Source organism: Globicephala melas, chromosome 5 (genome assembly GCF_963455315.2).
Source record: "Globicephala melas chromosome 5, mGloMel1.2, whole genome shotgun sequence".
Classification (NCBI taxonomy): Eukaryota; Metazoa; Chordata; class Mammalia; order Artiodactyla; family Delphinidae; genus Globicephala; species Globicephala melas.
Window position 1 is genome coordinate 2,256,207 of NC_083318.1, and position 21,150 is coordinate 2,277,356.

General features: G+C 53.8%; 1 protein-coding gene across 6 annotated transcripts in view; it reads left to right on the forward strand.

Annotated features, from left to right (window-relative positions):
* Positions 1–21,150, forward strand: part of RGS12 (regulator of G protein signaling 12) — a 119,455-nt gene that overhangs the window by 10,232 nt on the left and 88,073 nt on the right. For 3 of the 6 annotated variants that reach the window (XM_030876782.2, XM_060298913.1, XM_030876784.2), the window contains exons 2-3: positions 15,742–15,886; positions 18,111–20,087. In XM_030876782.2, the coding sequence (XP_030732642.2) occupies positions 18,210–20,087 (1,878 nt within the window). In that variant the 5' untranslated portion in view covers positions 15,742–15,886; positions 18,111–18,209. Of the gene's footprint in view, positions 1–2,552; positions 2,656–4,914; positions 5,132–15,741; positions 15,887–17,237; positions 17,366–18,110; positions 20,088–21,150 lie in introns of those variants that run through there. The other 3 variants (XM_060298911.1, XM_060298910.1, XM_060298912.1) reach the window with 3 other exon arrangements.

A 21,150-nucleotide genomic window follows, 5' to 3' on the forward strand; every position in this document is an offset into this window, starting at 1 on the left:
CGGGACAGCCAGGTTCCGGCGGGGGGCTGCTGCCTCAGGACTGGGGGGCTGTCCCTTCATAGATAGATTCACCGGATAAAAACTGCTGTGCGATATTTGGGACACAGTTATACTAAAAAGTCATTCGTCTTTTATCTGAAATTCAGGTTTAACCGAGTGGCCTTCCTTTTCATTTGCTACATCCAGCAACTTTATTTATAGTTCCCCCCTGCCCAGGTTTAAAAACCACAAACAGAAATAAATACCAAGCAGAGCTGAAAAAGGCAAGTCAAATAGCAACAGGAATGGAAAAAAAGACGGTTTAACCTTCAGTATTTCAATTTGTAGAATTTGTTTGTGGAATCAAAACTAGCCCCGCAGTTCCATCAGCTGTAGAGCCTGAAACACTGTAGCCCCAGCTTGTCCTGTCTACTTTCTGGAAGCGGTATGGCCGGGCTGGCGCCCAGAGCAAGCCAGGAGCTCGAGGGCTGGGTCTGCCCGCCGATGGCAGGGGTAGGGTGTCACCGCTCTCGGGCCCCTCCGCTCAGCCCTGGCTGCGGGGGGCTGGGTGGGGGCGTGGTAGGGCGCCCGGCCCACCTGAGCTGCTTGGTGTGGTGCTCTGGGCAATTGGGATTTCTGGGGCTTCGGCCTCTGTGTGTTCTAACCTTGTGGCAGGTGGACCCTGCGCTGACGTTCCTGCCACTCCTTACGGCTGTCTTGTTCCGCTTCCCCTGCCCCCTCAAACCTGCCTCCTGGCCCCTTCTCCCCCACCCCCGACTGTGCACCCACAGTGGCGTGTGGACCACTGCCCAGGGCTGGGAGGGGAGGGGCTGCTGAGCGAATGGCAGGCGTGGCCCAGGTGTGGGTGTCCTCCGCTGGGCTGCCGGGTAGCTGGGGGGTGATGAGGCTTGGGGGAGTTCGGGGGTCTGGTGGGGGGGCTACCTGAGCCAAGGAGCGGCGGAGGGAGGGAGGGGGAGAGGGTAGGTTCAGGGAAGAGCAATTTTTCAAATGGAGTCAGGGCTACCGTTGCCCTCCTGTGGGTCCCTCCAACTTCCGTGTGTGATGGTACTGGCCCGTTGAGCTGTTTTGTCCCCCAGGGTGGTTGGCCCTGGGAGGGCGGGGCCGTCACCGGTCACCTGATCGTAGTTGTCTACCCGGTGCTGCTGTAGAGGCCACTGGGCAGTTATTGAATGAATGAATGAGTGAATGAATGAATGGGTGAGCAGGGAGGTCATGGGTGGTGAAGGTGGACCTGCCTGGGGTGAGTGTTGAGGTTTGGACTGGGACCCTGGGCGGCAGCCGGGGAAGATCCCGGGCTGGAGCAGGGTGGGCTGTGGATGTGCGGCCGGCAGGTGTGAGTAGGGTCTGCTGCAGGTGCTGGCAGCCCAGCCAGCCTCTCCCCTGCCTGTCTCCTACCCCTGTCTCTGCCGCCATCACGCTGCCATCTCCCACCTGGATGTCCGGCTGCCTGCCTTCTGCCGAGCTCCTCCTTTCCTTAGTTGAGACCTTTCTTAAATTCCTCCCTGTGTAGAAAGGGTTCTTATTGTGATGGGAGTTTAAAAGTTACTTCCAGATGCACCTGCCTCAGTATCTTCGTTATGCCCATCACACTGGAGAGTGATGCAGAGTGGCAGCAGAGGGTCCCTGGTCAGCCAGCGATCAGGCCCCACGTGTGCTCGGGAGACGGTTTTTAGGGACACAGGTGCCTGGTTACAACATAGGTGTCTTTTGTGTCCTCTCAGGCTGCAGGGTCTGTGCCCCTCAGTGCCTGTGTGAGCCTAGCCGGTGTGAAACGATGCTGCCTTCTGCTTGTCGGAGGTCTTATGCCTTTGAAAAAAAATTTTTTTTATTTTTAAAAATTAATTGTTCTATTGAAGTATAGTTGATTTACAACGTTGTGTTTTACACTTTTATTTATTTCTTTTAGATGAGAGAGATCTCACACATTTTTTTCTCTTAACTGGTTATCATTTGGATTTTTCGTGATGTAAACTTCACAAAGGATTAGAATCACCCAGAAGGATGTAATATAGTAATATTTTTGCACCAGTAAAATGGACCTTTGTAATTTAAAATAGTATCTTTTCTGCTAAATCTAGACTTTCTTCTCCACACTTTGAGAAAAGGAGAAGTGCTGGTGAGGGGGCTGCTTGGTTGAGGCCTGGCGTAGGCAGGGGCACTGGGGACAGAGATAAAATATTCAAGCCGCCCTGCAGGTATCCTGTTCCCACAGGCCCTTCTGTTCTGAGCGCTTCGGGCGCTCGCAGGGGTCCGTGGGTCTCCCTTCCTTGGGGGCAGCCCTCTCCTTCCTCCGCAGCTGAGCTGTACTCGGCCCGTCCCCTAGAGAGAGCTCAGTGCTGTAAAAAGAACACCCCGTGATGTGTTCTCTTGAAAGAAGATGGAGCTAGATGAGTTTTTTTTATTTATTAAAAAAATTTTTTTTCCTTTTTGCATATTTTTAAAAAATTCAGCTGTGCCAGGTCTTAGTTGCGGCATGTGGGATCCTTAGTTGTGGCATGTGAACTCTTAGTTGCAGCATGTGGGATCTAGTTCCCTGACCAGGGATTGAACCTGGGCCCCCTGCATTGGGAATGCGGAGTCTTAGCCACTGGACCACCAGGGAAGCCCCTGGAACTAGATGAGTTTAAAGCTAGTGTTTTAAGCCTTCTTTGCGTGGTAAGTACGACATCGGCAGAGCTGTGTGTCTTCAAGTTCACATTATGTTCGGAATTCCATTTCCTTTTAATGTTATTAGACTGTGAGTAATAATTCAGTATACATTTTCCTGATTTGTTTAAATGTTCTTAAGGTTGCCAGTCTTTCATTTCCCCTCTTTCTTATTTTTTCTCCTCTTTCCATATTACTTGTATTTGTCGTATTTCCTAATTCTAAGAGTTGCTTTGCTGTTTAGTAAGTTCTTGTCTCCATCGCTAGTCGATGGGTGGCTGCCTCGTGATGACCTGACTCTTGCTGAGGCTGACTTGGGAACAGGAAGGGACGTGCCCCCGGAGGCCAGAACCCAGGCATCTGCTCTGTGTCCCTGCAGCCTGGCCTCTTGGTTTCTCTGGGCTTGAAGTGTTAAAACCCTAAGAACTGACATTCTGAAAAAAACCCACGCAAAAATCTCTGCATAATAACAAAATGCTGAGCTGGAACATTTTATATGTGGTACTCTTCTGTTCAGTCCATCATAAATTATTCAACAACCATGCATCCTGATAATTTTAGGGGCTGCTGACCTGCTTCCTAAACTTAGATTAACGTGCCAATTTGGGAGATGAAGCTACCAAGGAATTGAGGTAGACTGTTCGAGAACCAGGTGGATAATTTTTGTTAGCAGAAATACTTCAGGGGAGGCCAGTTTCTGCACAGGCATTTGCTCGTGTGCTAGTAGTAAAAAGTGTGGTTAAGAGCCCAAACTGAAACTGGTCGGCCTGAGTTTGAATCCTTACTCTGTCTTCGGACATGGTTGTAGGCGAGATGCCTGAGCCTCGGTTGCTTCATTTGTCAAACGGGACTCTGTTATATTTAGCTTGCGAGACTGATTGATTAGGTGGTCATCCAAAAGTAGTCATTTTCATTAGCCAGTTTTTCCCATTCCTGGTCAGTTTGCCTCTGATTTATGCAGCGTGATTTCCTTAATCGCCTCATCACGGATTAGATTTGAGGGAAAAGCACTTAATCATGCATTGCTGCTTAGAAATAGGTAGAGCGCTGTGTTGTGTATATTTACAGCAGGAATGGTGACAAAGCAAGTGATAACATTCATATTTCGGATCCCGCGGTGCATGAGTTATTGCTGCCATGTAACAGGTCAGCCCCTGGAGCGACAGTGTTTTCTGCGTCCCCGTTCCTGTGGTCAGGACCCCGGGTGTGGCTCAGCCGGGTCCTCGGTTCCAGGTCTCACACAGGTTGTGATCAGGGTGCGGCGGGTGAGGAGCCACTCCTAAGCTCACTGTCCTAGCAGTTGGTGGCCTCAGAAGATCCCCTTCCAAGGTCACAGTGTGACTGGTGGCAGGCCGCACGACCGTGCTGGCTGGTGGCCGGAGACGTTGCTCTTTGCCATGTGGGCTGCCTCTCAGGGCAGCTCACAGCCTGGCCGCTGACCTCCCTCAGAGCGAGGCGGGCAGGGAGGCAGTCTTTGGGTAGCCTGTCTTGGCAGCGACATCTCATCCCTTTTGCCGTATTCAGTTTATCTGAAGCGAGGCACCAGGTGGAGCCTGCACTCAGGGGCTGCCAAGGGCGGGACGGCTTGGGGGCAGGACCCTTGGGGCCGTCTCAGAGGCTGCCTATCTGTGTCCAGCCCACGGCCCCAGTGGTTCACGTCCCTCGCACGTACAAAACACACTGCCCCCAAGACCCCTCCACGATGGCATCAGCTCAGAGTCCAGAAGGCCGTCATCCGGACGGGCTCCAGGTGTGGGTGAGGGTCCCCGGCTGTAGTTGCTTGAGTACAGCTCCGGGGGTGCCCTTCGTCTCCGTCTGTAGACCGGAACTGAAGACCAGCTATCAGCCCCTCCCCAGAGCAGTGGTGCAGCGTTGGGACAGGCATAGGGTAACCCCTGTAGACGCTCCTCAAAAGGGAGGGGAAGGGAAGGCGTAAGGGGTCACAGGCACACAGCAGCTCTGTAATCCAGCCTGGAAAATGCTGGAAATCGCTTCATCGGGTCTGAAGATTTGGGGGTAGTGGCTCTCGCTCTGCCTTCTGCACGCCTCGTTCCTCTCTTTCCCTTTTCGTGGAGGCAGCGCGCGTCTGCAGTTGAGTCATTCTCTCGGCCTCCTTCCCGCCAGCAGGCTTTCTGGGATCCAGGGGCCAGTTTTCATTTTGTGCTGCCTGTAACTCTTTCAGTTCAAGCTGACAGTGTTTCCACGGAAACCGTTTTCTTGAAAACTTTGTGGGCCTCCTGTGAGTCTCATTGGTGTTCACGCCATCAGACAAGAGCCATCCCTCAGATCTCTCTGAGATAAGCCCTTCTCTGCCTTGGGCCCCTGCAGGGTGAGGGACGGTGCCCGTGGGCATCCTAGAGGCCCAGATGTTCAATGAGAAGGTCTCTTTACGGGGCGCTGTCCATCTCTTCTGCCTTTCCTCACACGCAGCAGCCTTCACGCGGCATCACGTGCACTAGGACTCTGCCCTGAACAGAAGGGGAAGGTGAGGTGAGGCGCTGGCGTTCGGGGACATTCGGGTTCTTGTGGGTGGGTTGCTCGGAAGAGAGTCAGGTGGCAGGAGGTGACAGTGATGACGAGTTCAGAGCAGGTGGGGAGAGGAGAGGAGGTGGATGCAGGCGAGCTTGCCCAGGGGGACAGCTCAGCCGTGCAGGAGGAGTGCAAGTGGGGTGAAGACAGGGCCGCTCTGGAGGTCATCCTCATGGCAGGTCCATGTCTCCCCTCTCCTGTGTCACATAGATTCAGTTAGGCTAATTGGATTTTAGTTTGGGGGCTTTCTGTATGCATTGCATGTGAACATATGACACCATATACTCAACAAGTTCCTGGCCCTGTGGTCTGAAAACTCCTGACCGTTGTTTCCCTCCTTAAGTAGAAATGTGTCAGTCCACTCTGGCACGTGAACCTCAGGACCATCCCTCAGGGTATAGGTCGTGTACTTGGAAGAGGCAGGTGACCCGAGTGGAGAGCGACCCGTGCTGCTGGCCGCCTGACCCAGCCCACCGTGGCTCCCTGTTTCTCTTGGGTTGGATGTTTGCAGGGACTTGGGTGCCTGGGAACTCTGCGTGTCTCACCTGATGGGCGGTTCGGCTGCCAGCTGTCCTTGGAGGTGTGGGGCTGGGCTCAGGGGTTCAGGGCTGATGAGCTTTGGGAATAGGGAATGAGGGTGGGATTCTAGCTTCATTTTAGGGAAGCATCGTGCCAGAGTAGATTTTCGCGTTTTCTGATGTCTGGCTCCCTCGGATCCCTTTCCCTCTTCTGAGCTGGCGCTGATCCAGACCTCCGTTGATGGTTGTGGTGATGGGGCGAGCCTCACCTTCTGCCCTGGACTCGCAGTTGGATGTGCTTTCGTGCGACTAGGGCAGGGGGTCTTGCTGAGGTCTCACCCCCTTGCTGATCCCCATCCCAGCTCCAGCAGAGTCTCCTGAGACCCCACAGCAGTGGTGGGGGCCTGCCGCAGGGCACAGGTCTCCTCTGTTTTGTCCTCACGCTGGGGCAGGATTGATGTGGGTCTGGGGAGAGAAGGCAACCTTCATTTTTGTACAGCTGGGAATTAGGTGTTCCTGATGACAGTGGCCTGTGTAGAAAAACCCATTGCCCTCTTCAGTTAACTTTTTTTTTCTCCTTACAAAAGTCATATCTATTCTTTTTAGAAAGTTTAGACATTGTGGACTAAAGTAAATTCTAACACTTAGAGACAGCGAGGCCATGTCCCGGACAGTTATCGGCTCAGCAGGTGCTCACTGAGCCTTCTTCCCGCTCCAGCGGGCACAGGATGTGAGCACGGAGACCTCCCGCTGCACCTGCACCCCCCTGCACACCTGCACACCTGCACCTGCACACCTGAACCCGCACCTGCACAGCTGCACATGCACACCACGTGTCATCTGGGCTAGTGGGTGGTCTGGGAGGGACGTTCCAAAGGGGAGGGTGCAGGCGAGGCTGATGTAGGGGTGAGGGGCTCGAGCCCTCGGGGAACTGCCTGGGATCCTACGTTCTCTTCCGGGCCCTGTGACTCCTCAGACCGTGGAAGAGTTAGGGTGAGCCTGGCTTCTGCCTGCCCCCCAGGAAAGGTGCTCTGTGGTCTCCATTGTACAGGAGCAAGGTCATCATCTGACCAGTGTCACACGAGTGATATGGCTGGGCCCCCAGCATTCAGCTCCGCAGTCCAAGGGCCCTGACTGGAATGGTCTGCTGTGCTCTGTCTCAGCTATTTTGCACAGGCAGAAGGTGGGCCCCAGTGTGGACTCCCCAGGACGGGCTGCCCCCAGGATGGGCTCCCCCAAGATGGGCTCCCCCAGGATGGGCCCCCTAGGTTGGGCTCCCTCAGGATGGGCTCCCCTAGGATGGGCCTCCCCAGGATGGGCTTCCCCAAGATGGGCTCCCCACGTTGGCTCCCCCAGGATGGCCCCCCAGGATGGCCCCCCAGGATAGGTCCCCCTAGGATGGCCCCCCCAGGATAGGTCCCCTAGGATGGCCCCCCAGGATGGCCCCCCAGGATAGGTCCCCCTAGGATGGCCCCCCAGAAAGGCCCCCCAGGATGGGCTCCTCCAGGATGGCCCCCAAGGATGGACCTCCCTAAGACGGGCTCCCCAGTATGGCCCCCCCACCCAGGATAGGCCCCTGGAGGATGGGCCCCTCCAGGACGGCCCCTCCAGGACAGGCTCCCCCCAGACGAGCCCCATTGTCTCTGTTCCTCTTCCCAGAACAGCACTGCCTGCACAGCAAAGGCTCCCTACATGTTTGTGGGGCGGACATGGACAGACGGCTATCAGTAGAGCTATTTTAGTGCCTCTGGTGTTCAGGAGAGGGGTGTAAAATTCTGCACGCAGAAGACACTGCCCGACCAGAGGTCCTCTTATAAAGAGCCCTCCCTTCTTTTTTCAGAGGCCAAGAAGTCCTTTTGGGGGAGTGTGGCACGTGCTCCTGGCGTGGTGTATCTGGACTCCGGCCACCGACCAGCAGGCGGTGGAGGGTGGTTCCGGAGGACCGCCCGCAGCGCACCTGTCTGTGTGTCTGGTTGTCGAATTCAGTCTGTGCCTCTGCTGCCGTGTGCATGGAGGCCAGGGCCCAGCCCTCCTGGGGCCACCCTGCACTGGGTGGGAGGCTGTGTCATGGGTGAATAAAAAGAACCCCCCGAGTCAGGCAGATGGGGACTCTGCTTCTGGTTGAGGGGTGTCCGGTCCCTCCTGACGGCTGGCGCAGGGGTGGCTGTGGACTCGCAGTGCCTTGTCTCAGCGCCTCCCTTGTGTGTGCGTGACCATCACACTCAAATGGCCGGACTGGACGTGCTGCTGTTTCTGACTACCCTCACCTTTTAGAGCTGCCACAGGCTGAAGATCTGGCCGGGGGTACGTTACTAGTACAGCTCACTCACGTAAGTGCCTGGTGAGCATGGCCGGTGTACCCGCACCTGAACATCCAGCCTTGGCCTCCACCTGCCTGTTGCCTATTCAGCAAGTGTGTGGGAGCCGTAGCACCTTGAGGGCTGGGCTCTGCTGTCCTCAGACACCTGCTGGCAGGTTCTCTTCCTTCATGTGAGACCTTTCTCTCTGAAGGTTTGGTGGGACTTCTTCACTTCCTCTGCTTAGCACTTGGTGGGCCCTTTGAATCGAAGGGTTCTTGTCTTTCTGTAGCTCTGGGAAGCGTTCCATTAATTTTTGGACCAACAAGGCAGAGAGGTGTTATTGGGCAAACACTGACCACCACGAATGAATTCAGTCAGTCCATCCACCCACCGTTCATGCATCCCCCAGTCCCCATCTGTCCATCCCTCCATCCATCTATATATTCATTCATCCCCATCCCACACCCACTCGTCCATCCCCATCCATCCATCCATCACCCCATCCACCCATCCATCCATTTATTCACCCATCCCCCGTCCATCCTTCCATCCATCCATCCCCCATCCATCCTCCCATCCCCCATCCATCCTCCCATCCCCCATCCATCTCCCCATTCTCCCCATCCATCCATCCCTACATTCTCCCATCCATCTCCCCATTCCCCATCTGTCCATCTGTCTATCCATCCACCCATCCACCCGTCACTGTGTCCACTGGCACTGTGGTAACCAGTTTCTTGCGCAGAAGCAGCCTGGTTGCAAACCATTCCTTGAGATTTGGCATAACTTGTGGCTTGAGACTTGGCAATGAACCTGCAGTGCTTTTCTCTGTTTTGGGGACCTGAGCACGGTGGCCTGTGTCCCCTGAGTTGTGGGGGGTGGGACTGGGGGGAATCTTACCTTTGTTTAAGCTGCTATTGGATCCCTCTGCTATTTCTTCCAGTTTCTTTCTCTCCTTTCCCACTTCTTTTTTTTTTTAAAGTCAAATGAGGTCAAATATCCCACCAAATGCTAAAATCTGGCTTCAATTTCAGCTGCCTCCAAAGTTCTCCAAAGAGAATTTTGTGTTTTCCACATAAGCTACAATTTAAGTCATCCAACCCCAAATATACCCTACTCATTTGGGAAAACCCTTTCTGGCTGCCCTGTGGGTGATGCAGTGACAGATGAACAGAGAGGCTTTTCACTGAATTTATCCACTGCTTTCCTTCCCCCGATAGCCCCTGGATCCATCCTCTTGGTCTCTTAGCTTTCCTGTGGTACTCCATCTCCTGGTCCTTCTGTGGAAACTGCCCTGGACTGTCCTCCAGCCCTGGGTTATTGTGGATTTTTTCAGACTCTGTTGCCATGGCTGTTTCCTGTTTGTGATAACCTTTGCTTGAGGCTGCATCTTTTTGTTTTGCTTTATTTTGTTTTTTGCAGGGCAGATATTTTATTTATTTATTTATTTAATTGAATTATAGTTGATGTACAATATTATATGTTACTGGTGTATAATATTATATGTTACAGGGGTACAGTATAGTGAGTCACAATTTTTAAACGTTACACTCCATTTATAGTTATTATAAAATATTGGCTGTGTTCCCTGTGTTGTACAGTATATCCTTGTAGTTTATTTTATACATAATAGTTTGTACCTCTTAATCCCCTACCCCTATATTGCCCATCCCCAGTTCCCTCTCCTCACTAGTAACCACTATTTTGTTCTCTGTATCTGTGAGTCTGTTTCTTTTTTGTTATATTCACTAGTTTGTTGTATTTTTTAGATTCCACATATAAGTGATATTTATTGTAATATAAATGATATTCTGCATGTAAGTGATAAGTATTTGTCTTTGTCTGTCTGACTTATTTCACTTAGCATAATACCCTCCAAGTCCATCCATGTTGTTGCAAATGGCAAAATTTCATTCTTTTTTATGGCTGAGTAGTATTCCAATGTGTGTATATACCACATCTTCCTTATTTATTCATCTATTGATGGACACTTAGGTTGCTTCCGTACCTTGGCAATTGTAAATGATGCTGCTATGAACATTGGGGTGCATGTATCTTTTTGAATTAGAGTTTTTGTTTTTTGGGGGGTATATACCCAGGAGTGGGATTGAGGGATCATATGGTAGTTCTATTTTTAGTTTTTTGAGCAACCTCCATACTGTTTTCCATGGTGACTGCACGAATTTACATTCCCATCAACAGTGTACAAGGGTTCCCTTTTCTCCACATCTTCACCAACATTTGTTTTTTTTTTAATTTTTAAATTTTTGGTGTGTTGGGTCTTCATTGCTGTGCATGGGCTTTTCTAGTTGCGGTGAGCGGGGGCTACTCTTCGTTGCAGTGGCGGGCTTCTCATTGTCGTGGCTTCTCTTGTTGCAGAGCACGGGCTCTAGGCACGCGGGCTTCAGCAGTTGTGGCATGCAGGCTCAGTAGTTGTGGCTTGCAGGCTCTAGAGCACAGACTCAGTAGTTGTGCTGCACGTGCTTAGTTGCTCCATGGCATGTGGGATCTTCCTGAGCCAGGGATCGAACCCACGTCCCCTGCATTGGCAGGCGGATTCTTAACCACTGTGCCACCAGGGAAGCCCCCAACATTTGTTATTTGTGTTCTTTTTTATGAAAGACATTCTTTTTCTAGAATTAAATTTTTTTTTATTGGAGTATAGTTGCTTTTATAATAGCCGTTCTGACAGGTGTGAGGTGATATCTCATTGTGATTTTGATTTGCATTTCCCTGATGATTAGCAATATTGAACATCTTTTCATGTGCCTGTTGGCCACCTGCACATCTTCTTTGGAAAAATGTCTATTCAGGTCTTCTGCTTATTTTTTTAATCAGATTTTTTTATGTTGAGTTGTATGAGCTGTAACCCCTGATTGGTCATATCATTTGCAGATATTTTCTCCCATTCAGTAGGTTATCTTTTCATTTTATTGATGGTTTGCTTTGCTGTGCAGAAGCCTTTAAGTTTAATTAGGTCCCATTTGTTTATTTTTGCTTTTATTTCCTTTGCTTTAGGAGACAGATCCAAAAAATATTGCTATGATTTATGTCAAAGAGTGTTCTGCTGTGTTTTCATATAGGAGTTTTATGGTTTCTGGTCTTACATTTAGGTCTTTAATCCTTTTTGAGTTTATTTTTTTATGTGGTGTTAGAGAATGTTCTAATTTCATTCTTTTACATGTAGCTGTCCAGTTTTCCCAACACCACTTATTGAAGAGATTGTGTTTTCTCCATCATATTGGGTTGGCCAAAAAGTTAGTTTGGATTTTTCCATAACATCTTACGGAAAAATTCAAATGAACTTTTTGGCCAACCCAATATATTCTTGCCTCCTTTGTCATAGATTAATTGACCATAAGTGTGTAGGTTTATTTCTGGGCTTTCTATTCTGTTCCATTGATCTATGTGTCTATTTTTGTGACAGTACCATACTGTTTTGATTAATGTAGTTTTGTAGTGTAGTCTGAAGTCAGGGAGTGGGATTCCTCCAGCTCTATTCTTCTTTCTCAAGATTATTTTGTCTATTTCGGGTCTTTGTGTTTCAATACAAAATTTAAAATTGTTTTATTTCTGTGAAAAATACCTTTGGCATTTTATTAAGGATTGCTTTGAATCTGTATATTGCTTTGTGTATTATGGACATTTTAACAATATTAATTCTTCCAATCTATGAATATGGTATATCTTTCTATCTGTTTGTATTGTCTTCAGTTTCTTTCATTGGTGTTTTATAGTTTTCTGAGTACAGGTCTTTTACCTCCTTAGGTAGGTTTATTCCTAGGTTTTTTATTCCTTTTGATGCAGTGGTAAATGGGAGTATGTTTCCTTAGTTTCTCTTTCTGATAGTTCATTGTTTGTGTATAGAAATGCAACAGGCTTCTATATATTAATTTTGTATCCTGCAACTTTACTGAATTCATTGATGAACTCTTGTAGTTTTCTGGTGGTGTCTTTAGGATTTTCTGTGTATAGTATCATATCACCTGCAAACAGTGACAGTTTTACTTCTTCCTTTCCGATTTGGATTCCTTTTATTTCCTTTTTTTTTCTCTGACTTTTGTGTCTGGGACTTCTAAAACTATGTTGAATAAAAGTGGCGAGAGTGGACATCCTTGTCTTGTTCCTGATCTTAGAGGAAATGCTTTCAGTGCTTTCAGGAGTCAACTGAGGGGTTTTACTCCTTTTAGGGCTAGAGAGGCTTGGGTGTTTTCAGACCCAGGCGGGCGGTGTCAGCCCCCCGAGGTGGTGGGGATGGCGTCGAGGGCCTGGGGGAGGAGCTGGCCTGACGTAGGGGGAGGGTGTGCACTGCAGAAGGAGGGCCTGCGGGGTGTCTTCTCTGGAAAGGAGGGGACAGACCACGAGCCAAGGGCAGGGAGGCGAAGGCCGGGTGGGTTTGGGTGGTCGTGAGTGACCAGAGGAGAGTTGCGGGGTTGACGGGAGTGCTGAGAGCCCCGGGGCTGGGAACGTGGCTTTGGACAGGGGCCCGGGCGCCCTATGTCGTGGCGGCCCCGCAGCACGTGCTGTGAAGAAAGCCCAGGCCATTCCTGCGGGGGAGGGGGTCCCCGGATGGGGGCAGAGGACATGAGTCGGGGGACAGGAGAGTCCCTGGGCTGATGCCTGGCGGGCGGGGTGGAGGGAGCGGAGGTGGGCGGGAGAAGCAGGACGGCTGAGGGGGCTGGCGCGACGGGGGGCTCCGGGGCACGGGGGCAGCGTGTGGCTGGAGAGGAGCAGGCTGGACAGGGGTGACCGCGAGAGCAGCTGCTGAAGTGAGGAGGAGGGGGGACGGAGAAGGCTGGGGGTGGGCCGTCCAGGTGGGTGGAAGGTGTTGGGGACAGGGGGATGGTGCGGTGGGGTGGGAGGGACGGCCTGGAGGGGGAAGTGGGGATGACCGAGGCACTGCCTGGAGCCTAGAAGGGTGGGTGGGCTTAGGCGGATGTTGGGGCCGAGGAAGAGGAGAAGGGTGCTTCCAACAAAGGTGTGTTTGGGTGTCGACACGCAGAGAGAGGTGATGGGCGGCTGAGAGCTCAGGAAATGGGTTTGGCGCTCAGGAGAGAGTTCCGGGGTCAGGCCTTGGGGTCACCCACATGGGGGCTTTGAGTTCAGAGAGGAAGTGGGTCCTCAGGGAGAGGGGACAGGGACAACGGAGCTGACAGTGCTGCCCCATGCGCGGAGCGCAGCAGCTGGGCTGCCTCCCTGGAGGGTCCCTTGGGAACCGCTCACCAGGCCGCGTGGCCCGAGCAGCAGCTGTGCAGACGCCCTCGGGAAGCTGCTGCCGTCGGAGCCTCCGGGTCCTGGTCCCCTGCGGAGAGGTCTTCACAGGAAGAGACCGTTCCCTCCTGAGGCAGCCCCGTGTCTGGCCCAGTCTCACACACAGTGGGCGCCCGGTGACACCGATGAACAGGTGAAGGGTCTCCCCGACGCCGGTGGGGGGCGTCAGGTGGCAGGCAGTGGAAAAGGGGCCCTTTCAGGATGAAAGCTTGGCGAGGGCGTTGGTTGTTGGTGGCAGTAAGGGGCCCGGAAGTGGCTCTGATGAACGGAGTCCACCCGCGCGTCCTCCCGGGTGGTTTGGGCACTGCTGCAGGCGGAGTGGCCGTGGGCTCGGGAGGGCTTCGCAGGGGTCGGGAACGGGCGCTGGAATGGACTGGGGGGATGAGGCGGCCGGAACACAGGGACCACCAGCGTGCATCCTGGCGTGTGTCTGCTGGGGGTGTGCTGGGTCCTCCATGCGCGTGTGTGTCCCTGAGGGGTGTCGGGGGAGGTGGTGTGTGGCGGGTGCTGGCGCTGTGGGCACTGCTGGGGTGGTGGTTGTAGGTAGCTGCTGGGACACAGTGGCTTTGGGGATGGGTTTGAGGAGCAGGGGTCTGCTGCTGGGCGCGTCCCACCACCGCTCCGCTCCCTCTCTGAGCCCCTCTGCGTGGGGAGAGAGGAAGCCCGGAACAGCCGGGTTCAAGTCCACCTCTGACACTGATTAGCTGTGCAGCTGAAGACAAGTTACTTCACTTCTCTGTGCCTCCGTTTCCTCCTCTGCAAAATGAGAATAATAATCGTACCTACATCATAGCGACGTTTCACCCACACGAGTTAGTAAGTGTAAAGCCCCCAGAGCGGCGCGGCGCACGCCGTGGGCTGTGCGGCTTCCCCACGGCCGCCGTTCCGGGGCTGTCTTGCCCTTATTCCTGGACTTCCCGCGTCTCCTCCGTGCGCTGGGTGCTTTCTGCCTCCTGGTCCTCAGCTTCTCTCCCTCCCGCTCGTTTCCGCGCCCTGTTGTGGTTGTTCTTTGTTGCTTTGGTCTTTTGACCCCGTGCTCAGCTCGTCCTGTTGCCCCGTGAACATCTGTCGCCTTTGCGGCACAGCCATGAGACCCGCAGCGCCGTCCCCACAGATCGCCCATCTCACGGGCAGAGGTGGAGGCCGAACTGCGGCTGTGCCAGTCGCCCCCTCCTGGGATGGCTCTCCCGGCGCATCTGCCGCAGACTCCTGGGCACCCGAGCATAGGGCCGGGGCTGGCACTCGCCCTGCTCCGGAGTGATGGCTGTTCGCCTCCTCTTGCCCCTCCCTCTCTGGGGACGGCGGGCTGCTGGGCAGGGCTGGGACCCTCTCTGTAGCTTCTTGGTCTGGGGCGCTGCCTGGCCCAGGTAGGCATTCACTCGGTGCCTGTGAGTGGAGAAATTCATCAGGACAGGACTCATTTTTGCCAGATCTAAACCGTGGAAAGGGGTAGGCACCTGGTGTTTATTTCTAGATCTCGTTGGTTTGAAGGATGAGTGGCTGACGGTGGTAGCGGGGTGTGCAGAGAGGGGAGGCCCTGGTGTCCTAGCTGACTGAGCCATCGGGAGGTGGCCCTTGGAAGAAGCACTCCTTTCCGACCTGGTTACCTTTTCTGCGAAACAAGGAGGCTGGCTAATTAGCTGATGTCTTCGTCCGCTCCGCTGCTGTAACAGAATTCCCTACACCGAGGGGCTTAAACCACAGGTGTTGATTTCTCCTAGTTCTGGGGCTGGAAGTCCGAAATCAAGGCGCTGGCAGATCCGGAGTCTGGTGAGGCCCACTTCCTGGTTCCTCACATGGTGGAGAGCAGAGCGCAGGGGCTCCCGGGTCTCCTCTGGAGCCACAGGGACACTAGTCCCATCGTGGGGGCTCCACCCTCATGACCTCATCCAACCTGATCGCTGCCAAGGCCCCGCCTCCAGATCTTCCCACTGGGTTAGCATCTCCACGTGTGAACTTGGGGACACAAACACTCAGCCCGTAGCAGACGGTCTCAAGTCGGGGTGTTGCAAGTGCTGTCACCCACGTGTGGATCACCTGGGCCGTGCGCAGTGGGTCGGGGCTGGCCTCTGCTCAGAGCTCGGAAGCCGGGGCCTCTGAGCGCAGGAGCGAGAGCGGGAGCCCGGGTGGCAGACGTGCTGGGTGAGGTTGGAAACTAGCGCCCAGGGGTTTCTTCTGAATTTCACTGTCTGTTCCACCAGTTTTACTATTAACTGGTACAGTTTAAGGAAAAATTAACCTGTAGGTTGGATTACAAAATGTGATTATTAGGTATCAAGATATTACTAGTATGAATTAGAAACTATTTTTAATCGATAGAAGAGCATGACATTAAGAGTCTAATAGAAATGTTTGGGTAAACCACCTACAAGACTGTCATTGAATATTGTGTCACACAGTGTTGTGACTCCATGGTGGTTGGATGAATCATGGAGTAATTCTGCATATAAAACTGGGAAATTATTTTTTTCATACAGGCAACATCTGTTACTGTTTGGAAGAGAAAGCCAGGGGTTTTCTGTTCCTGGAAGAACCAGGAGGGCCTCGCTAACCCTGTCCCAGTGAGTTCACGGTGACAGCCTACACTGCTGGGAGCCAGACGCTGTTGTGAGCATTTTTCAGGTGGGATGTGTCATGCGTGCACTGCATCCTCTCCCCCCACCAATAGGGCGATTCCCCTTTTGCGAGTTCTCCAGTGGTTGCTGAAACAAGTGACCACAAACTCAGTGGCTTGAAACAACTCAGATTTACGCCCTTACAGTCTGGGACCAGGAGTCCAGAATCAGTGTCGCGGGCGGAGGCCGGGTGCGGGCAGGGCTGGTTCCTCCTGGAGGCCCCCGGCGAGGCCCCTTCCCCCCCTTCCAGGCCCGTTGCTCTGCTCTCTGACTCTCCCCTCCCACCGCCCTCCCATCTCCCTCTGCCAGGACCCTGTGATCATGGCCCCCACCTCCCCGCCCCCGGCGAATCCAGGGTGACCTCCCATCTCGGGACCCTTCACTCCATCACATCTGCAAGGTCCCCTCGGCCACGTGAGGTGACAGGTTCCAGGGATCTGGACGTGGCGTCTCTGGGGTGTTGTGTAGCCCACACCCCTTTAGAAGATCCAATGAGAAGACCCTAAAGCATAGTTCATGGCAGACTTTAATATACACATTTTTAATGATGAATATTAAATAGTTAAATTCCAGTCCTAATATTTAAATGATTAATTTAGCATCACTTAGGTATTGAATAACATGGTAGTTTATAAATAAATTGTCTTTTCACTCTTATTGTCATGAAATAATTCTACTCAAGCTTGCGTCCTGCATGTCAGTGTTTTGTCACTTGCAGCTGCTCCTGAGTCATCGAATAGTATACTTTCCATTTTGTCCAGTTCTTTCACTTTTTGGTGTGTATACATCAGTTACTCTGAGTTACGCTTCTGTTACTGGAAACTTTATCCCAAGACGTGAGAATTTCTCCTGACAACTTTAAAACAATTATTTAAAAAACATATACTCTTTAAAAAACATGTTCTCTTATGTTTTGGATCTTCACAATACAATCACTCACTGTATTGCTTTTCAAAGTGATCTCTGAAGGGATTTGTGGGGAGAGGAGTCCTCCCAGCGGGCCTGGCTGCCGCCCTCTGCGAGGCCCGCGTGCGGGGCTGGCCCTGGGCTGGCGTCCGGGAGCTGGGGTGTCGGGATGGGGGGCTCCCTGGGCCTCCCCTGCTGTGTCTGTGCTGACACCCTTCCCCCCTCCCCGGGGCTGGAGTTCGGTATGTGCCCGGCAGAGGGGCCTGCGGAGCCTGCGGGCCCCCAATGAGAGCCCCGGTTCTGAGTCTCTGACGAGCTTCCCTGGGGACAGCGTGTCGCTGGGGGTGGAACGCGGCCCGCGTGACTCCACGGGACGGGGTTCTGGAAGCTCGCCCCCAGGCCCTCTCCCTTCTGTGGTTCTGCTTCACAGCCCTTCGCTGTGATGGATCAGAGCCTTGAGTATACGTGAGCCCTGCGTGTCCTCCTGCTGGAAGCCCAGCGGTGGTCTTGGGGATCCCGACATGGGTCTTTTTTCAGTGACAACCAGTACTTTCTATTGTGAAGTCATCCCCCTGGAACAGTTAAGTTTAAATTCCTTTGCTCTTTTTGGTTGTTTCCTCTGTGCTGTCAGGCAGCCTCTATAGTATCAGGTTGGCCAAAAAGTTCCTTTGTGTTTTTCTGTAACATGGGAAAACCCAAACGAACTTTTTTGGCCAACCCAATATTTCAGACTAATGTGTTTTCTCCACATGGTGCTTTGTTCAAAATAAATTACTTGAGCGAGGGTGGTGGATATGAGGGAAAACAAGCTGACAACACTTCCTGGGGGAGAACTTTGCGTGGAGGGAGCTTGTGATCAAAGACGGGGCTGGACTAGGGGCCACGCAGCTGCCTTTCCACCCTCGGCTCTGCCCCTGGCTCAGTGCATGGCAGGGAGCTCCGGGGAGCTGGGCACTGGTCCTTGGACCACACCCTTGAGTGATTAGGGTCCAAGGGCTCTCCTCTTTCCATCCAGACAGGGAGGAAGCAGATTCTGCGGGAGTCCTGTGTTCCTCAAACCTGGGGTGGGATGAGCCTTGGCGAGATCCGAGTTGGGCAGGATACCAGCCCTGGGAAAGGCCTTCTGCTTTGGAAGATTTCTTAGGCTGACTTTAAGATTTGCTGCACAGAGGTAGTGTGTCTCCTTCACGTTGACATGTGTGTGGCAACGAGAGACTCTTCCTGTGACGGTTTTGTTGTGAGGTATCTTTTTATGTTTGGGTAGTAGCAGTCAGCAGTATAAATATGAGATCTTTAACAACGAGCTCTTCATTCTTCTTCCTTAGGGCATTATTTCAAGGAGAACATGGTAGCTTCCAGCATTCCCTGAACCACGGATCCGCCGGCCTAGTGAGCTATGCTCCTGGTCTCGGAAGCACTTTGAGATGTACAGAGCGGGGGACCTGGGGGAGCGGCCGCTGCTCGGGACGGCGCCCCCCCGGATGCGGAGCGTGGAGGTGGCCAGAGGAAGGGCGGGGTACGGGTTTGCGCTTTCCGGGCAGGCGCCCTGTGTGCTCAGCTGTGTCATGAGAGGCAGCCCTGCGGATTTTGTGGGCCTCCGTGCTGGCGACCAGATACTTGCTGTCAACGAGATCAACGTGAAGACAGCATCCCATGAGGACGTGGTGAAGTTAATTGGGAAATGTTCTGGTGTCCTGCACATGGTGATTGGTGAGGGCATCGGCCACCTGGAGTCCTGCTCCAGTGATGAAGAGGTTGGATTTTATGAAGGAAAAGGCTGGCTGAAGCCCAAGCTCGACTCTAAGGCATTAGGTATAAACAGAGCAGAGAGAGTCGTTGAGGAAATGCAGTCCGGAGGGATTCTCAACATGATCTTTGAAAACCCTGGTCTTCGAGCAAGCAGTTCAGAGCCCTTGAAGTTGAAACAAAGATCCCTTTCAGAATCAGCCACTGGGCGATTTGACCTTGGCCATGAAGGTGTAAATAATCCAAACACCAGCCTGCTAGCTAAGGAGGAGATACCGAGAGTGGTGAACGATGATTCTGTTTTCAGCGTTGGGCTGGAGACCCACGAAGACTTTGGGGTGGACGCGAGCATTTTGAACGTGGCCATGGTCGTGGGCTACTTGGGCTCCATCGAGCTGCCGTCCACCAGCTGCAGCCTGGAGTCGGACAGCGTGCAGGCCATCCGGGGCTGCCTGCGGCGCCTGCGGGCCGAGCAGAAGATCCACTCGCTGGTGACCATGCAGATCATGCATGACTGCGTGCAGCTCTGCACGGACAAGGCCGCTGTCCTGGCCCGATACCCGGCCGAGAGGCTGGCGTTCAGCGCCGTGTGCCCAGACGACAGGAGGTTTTTCGGGCTGGTGACCATGCAGGCGGCTGACGACGGGAGCCTGGCGCAGGAGGAGGAGGGCGCTTTGCGGACGTCCTGCCACGTGTTCATGGTGGACCCGGACCTGTTCAGTCACAAGATCCACCAGGGCATCGCCCGGCGCTTCGGGTTTGAGTGCACGGCCGACCCTGACACCAACGGCTGCCTGGAGTTCCCTGCGTCCTCGCTTCCAGTCCTGCAGTTCATCTCCGTGCTGTACCGGGACATGGGCGAACTGATTGAGGGCGTGCGGGCCCGGGCCTTTGCGGACGGGGACGCAGACGCTCACCAGAACACCAGCACCAGCAGCAACAGCGACAGCGGCATCGGGAACTTCACCCACGAGGACAGAAGCAGCCGGGTGCTTGTGCTGGACCTGGGCGCCAGCTCGAGCAGGCACGGCCCCAGCGGCAGCGCCTGGGAGGGTGTGGTCGGGCGGGGCTCCCAGCCCTGGGGCGGCCCCTGGAATGGGGCCTTCGGCCACGACCCCGAGGGGGCCCCGTTTGAGGCCGCTCTGCAAGCCGACAGGTGCCGGGACCTCGGTAAGCACCTGGGGCCCACTCCTCACGTGGAAGCCCCCCCGGCATCCTTGCGTTGCTCGGTTCCTCCTTCCAAGAGGGGCGCTGCGGGCCCCGGTGGTGGCTTTGGCCAGCGATGGCTCCCGGTCCACGTCCTGCAGGAGTGGCAGTGCGGGCACACCAGCGACCAGGAGTCTTACACGGACTCCACCGACGGCTGGTCCAGCATCAACTGTGGCACGCTGCCCCCTCCCATGAGCAAGATTCCCGCTGACCGCTACCGGCTGGAGGGCAGCCCCGCGCAGCCCGCGCCCAGCACCCAGAAAAGGGACTGGGCCAGGAAGGCTCTCGGGATGCAGAACATTTTCGGCCCCCATCGAAATGTTAGAAAGACTAAGGAAGACAAAAAGGTAAGCCTGTAGGGGAGGGTCAGGAAAGGTGAGCGTGCTCTCATAACTCGGTCAGTTACTGATGTGCGACGGCACCTTCATTGCCCAGTTCCCAGTCCTGCCTTCCTCTGGCTGCCCTGGCGGCCTATGTCGGCTTCAGGGCACATCCGCCTGGATTTGCCCTGGCTCTGGGCGGGGCGGGGCAGGACGTCAGGTGGGACAGGTGGTGGTGGAAGAGATGGTGACCTCCTGGCCAGGGTGAGGCCCTCCTCCCCGCTGCCCACCCTTTCCTGCTGCCGTGGGTGCTGGAGGGGCCTGTTCTGGCAGCCCCTTTGAAGCCCACTTCGTCTCTGGCCCCAGTGGCTGAGGCCTCACGCCCTTTTGAAGCGAGAAAATTCTGGAAGCACAGAGACTGGTCGCTTCAGGACGGGGAGCTTCACCTTGGTGTTTCCTTCATTGAGAAAGTCCTTCATTGAGAAAGTCCTGCTACGAAAAAAACGCCAGCTGAAGTTGGCAATGGCTCGGCTTGAGCATCAAACAGCTGGGGGCGGGGCCGGGAGCTTGGTTCCGAGCTGGGGGAGGGACTCAGCACGGCAGGAGGGCTGGCCCTGGCAGGCTGGGGCGGTGCTGGCGGGGCAGGCTGAGACGCAGCCGCGGGTGAGAGGAGGGCTGGCCCTCAGCTCGGCTGGCTTGGAAGGAACCGTTCTCAGAGGACCTTTGTGATTTAAAACACCTTTTCTGCGTTTGTTCACATTTTTGTTCCCAGCAGCTGAAAATCCCACAGGAAGACCCTCCAAAGACTGGAGGAGTGCTGTGGCCTGGGCCGTGGAGTTTGTTGAACGTTCTGTTCAGGATCCGTCCCCTTCCCAAGTCTTACTATTTTTCATCGTAGAACACATCAGAGAAAACTTAAAGACGAAGGAAAGGACAGGCCTCCCGTAGTTTTAGCTCCCCTAAATGACCATGTAACACTGTGATGTATCTAAGCATAGATTTGTGCTTTTGTATAAAACACAGTTGTAGTCACGCAGGTTTTGACTGAATTCCTACAGTGGCCGGGCTAGCGGGACTTCTGCCCTTGTGC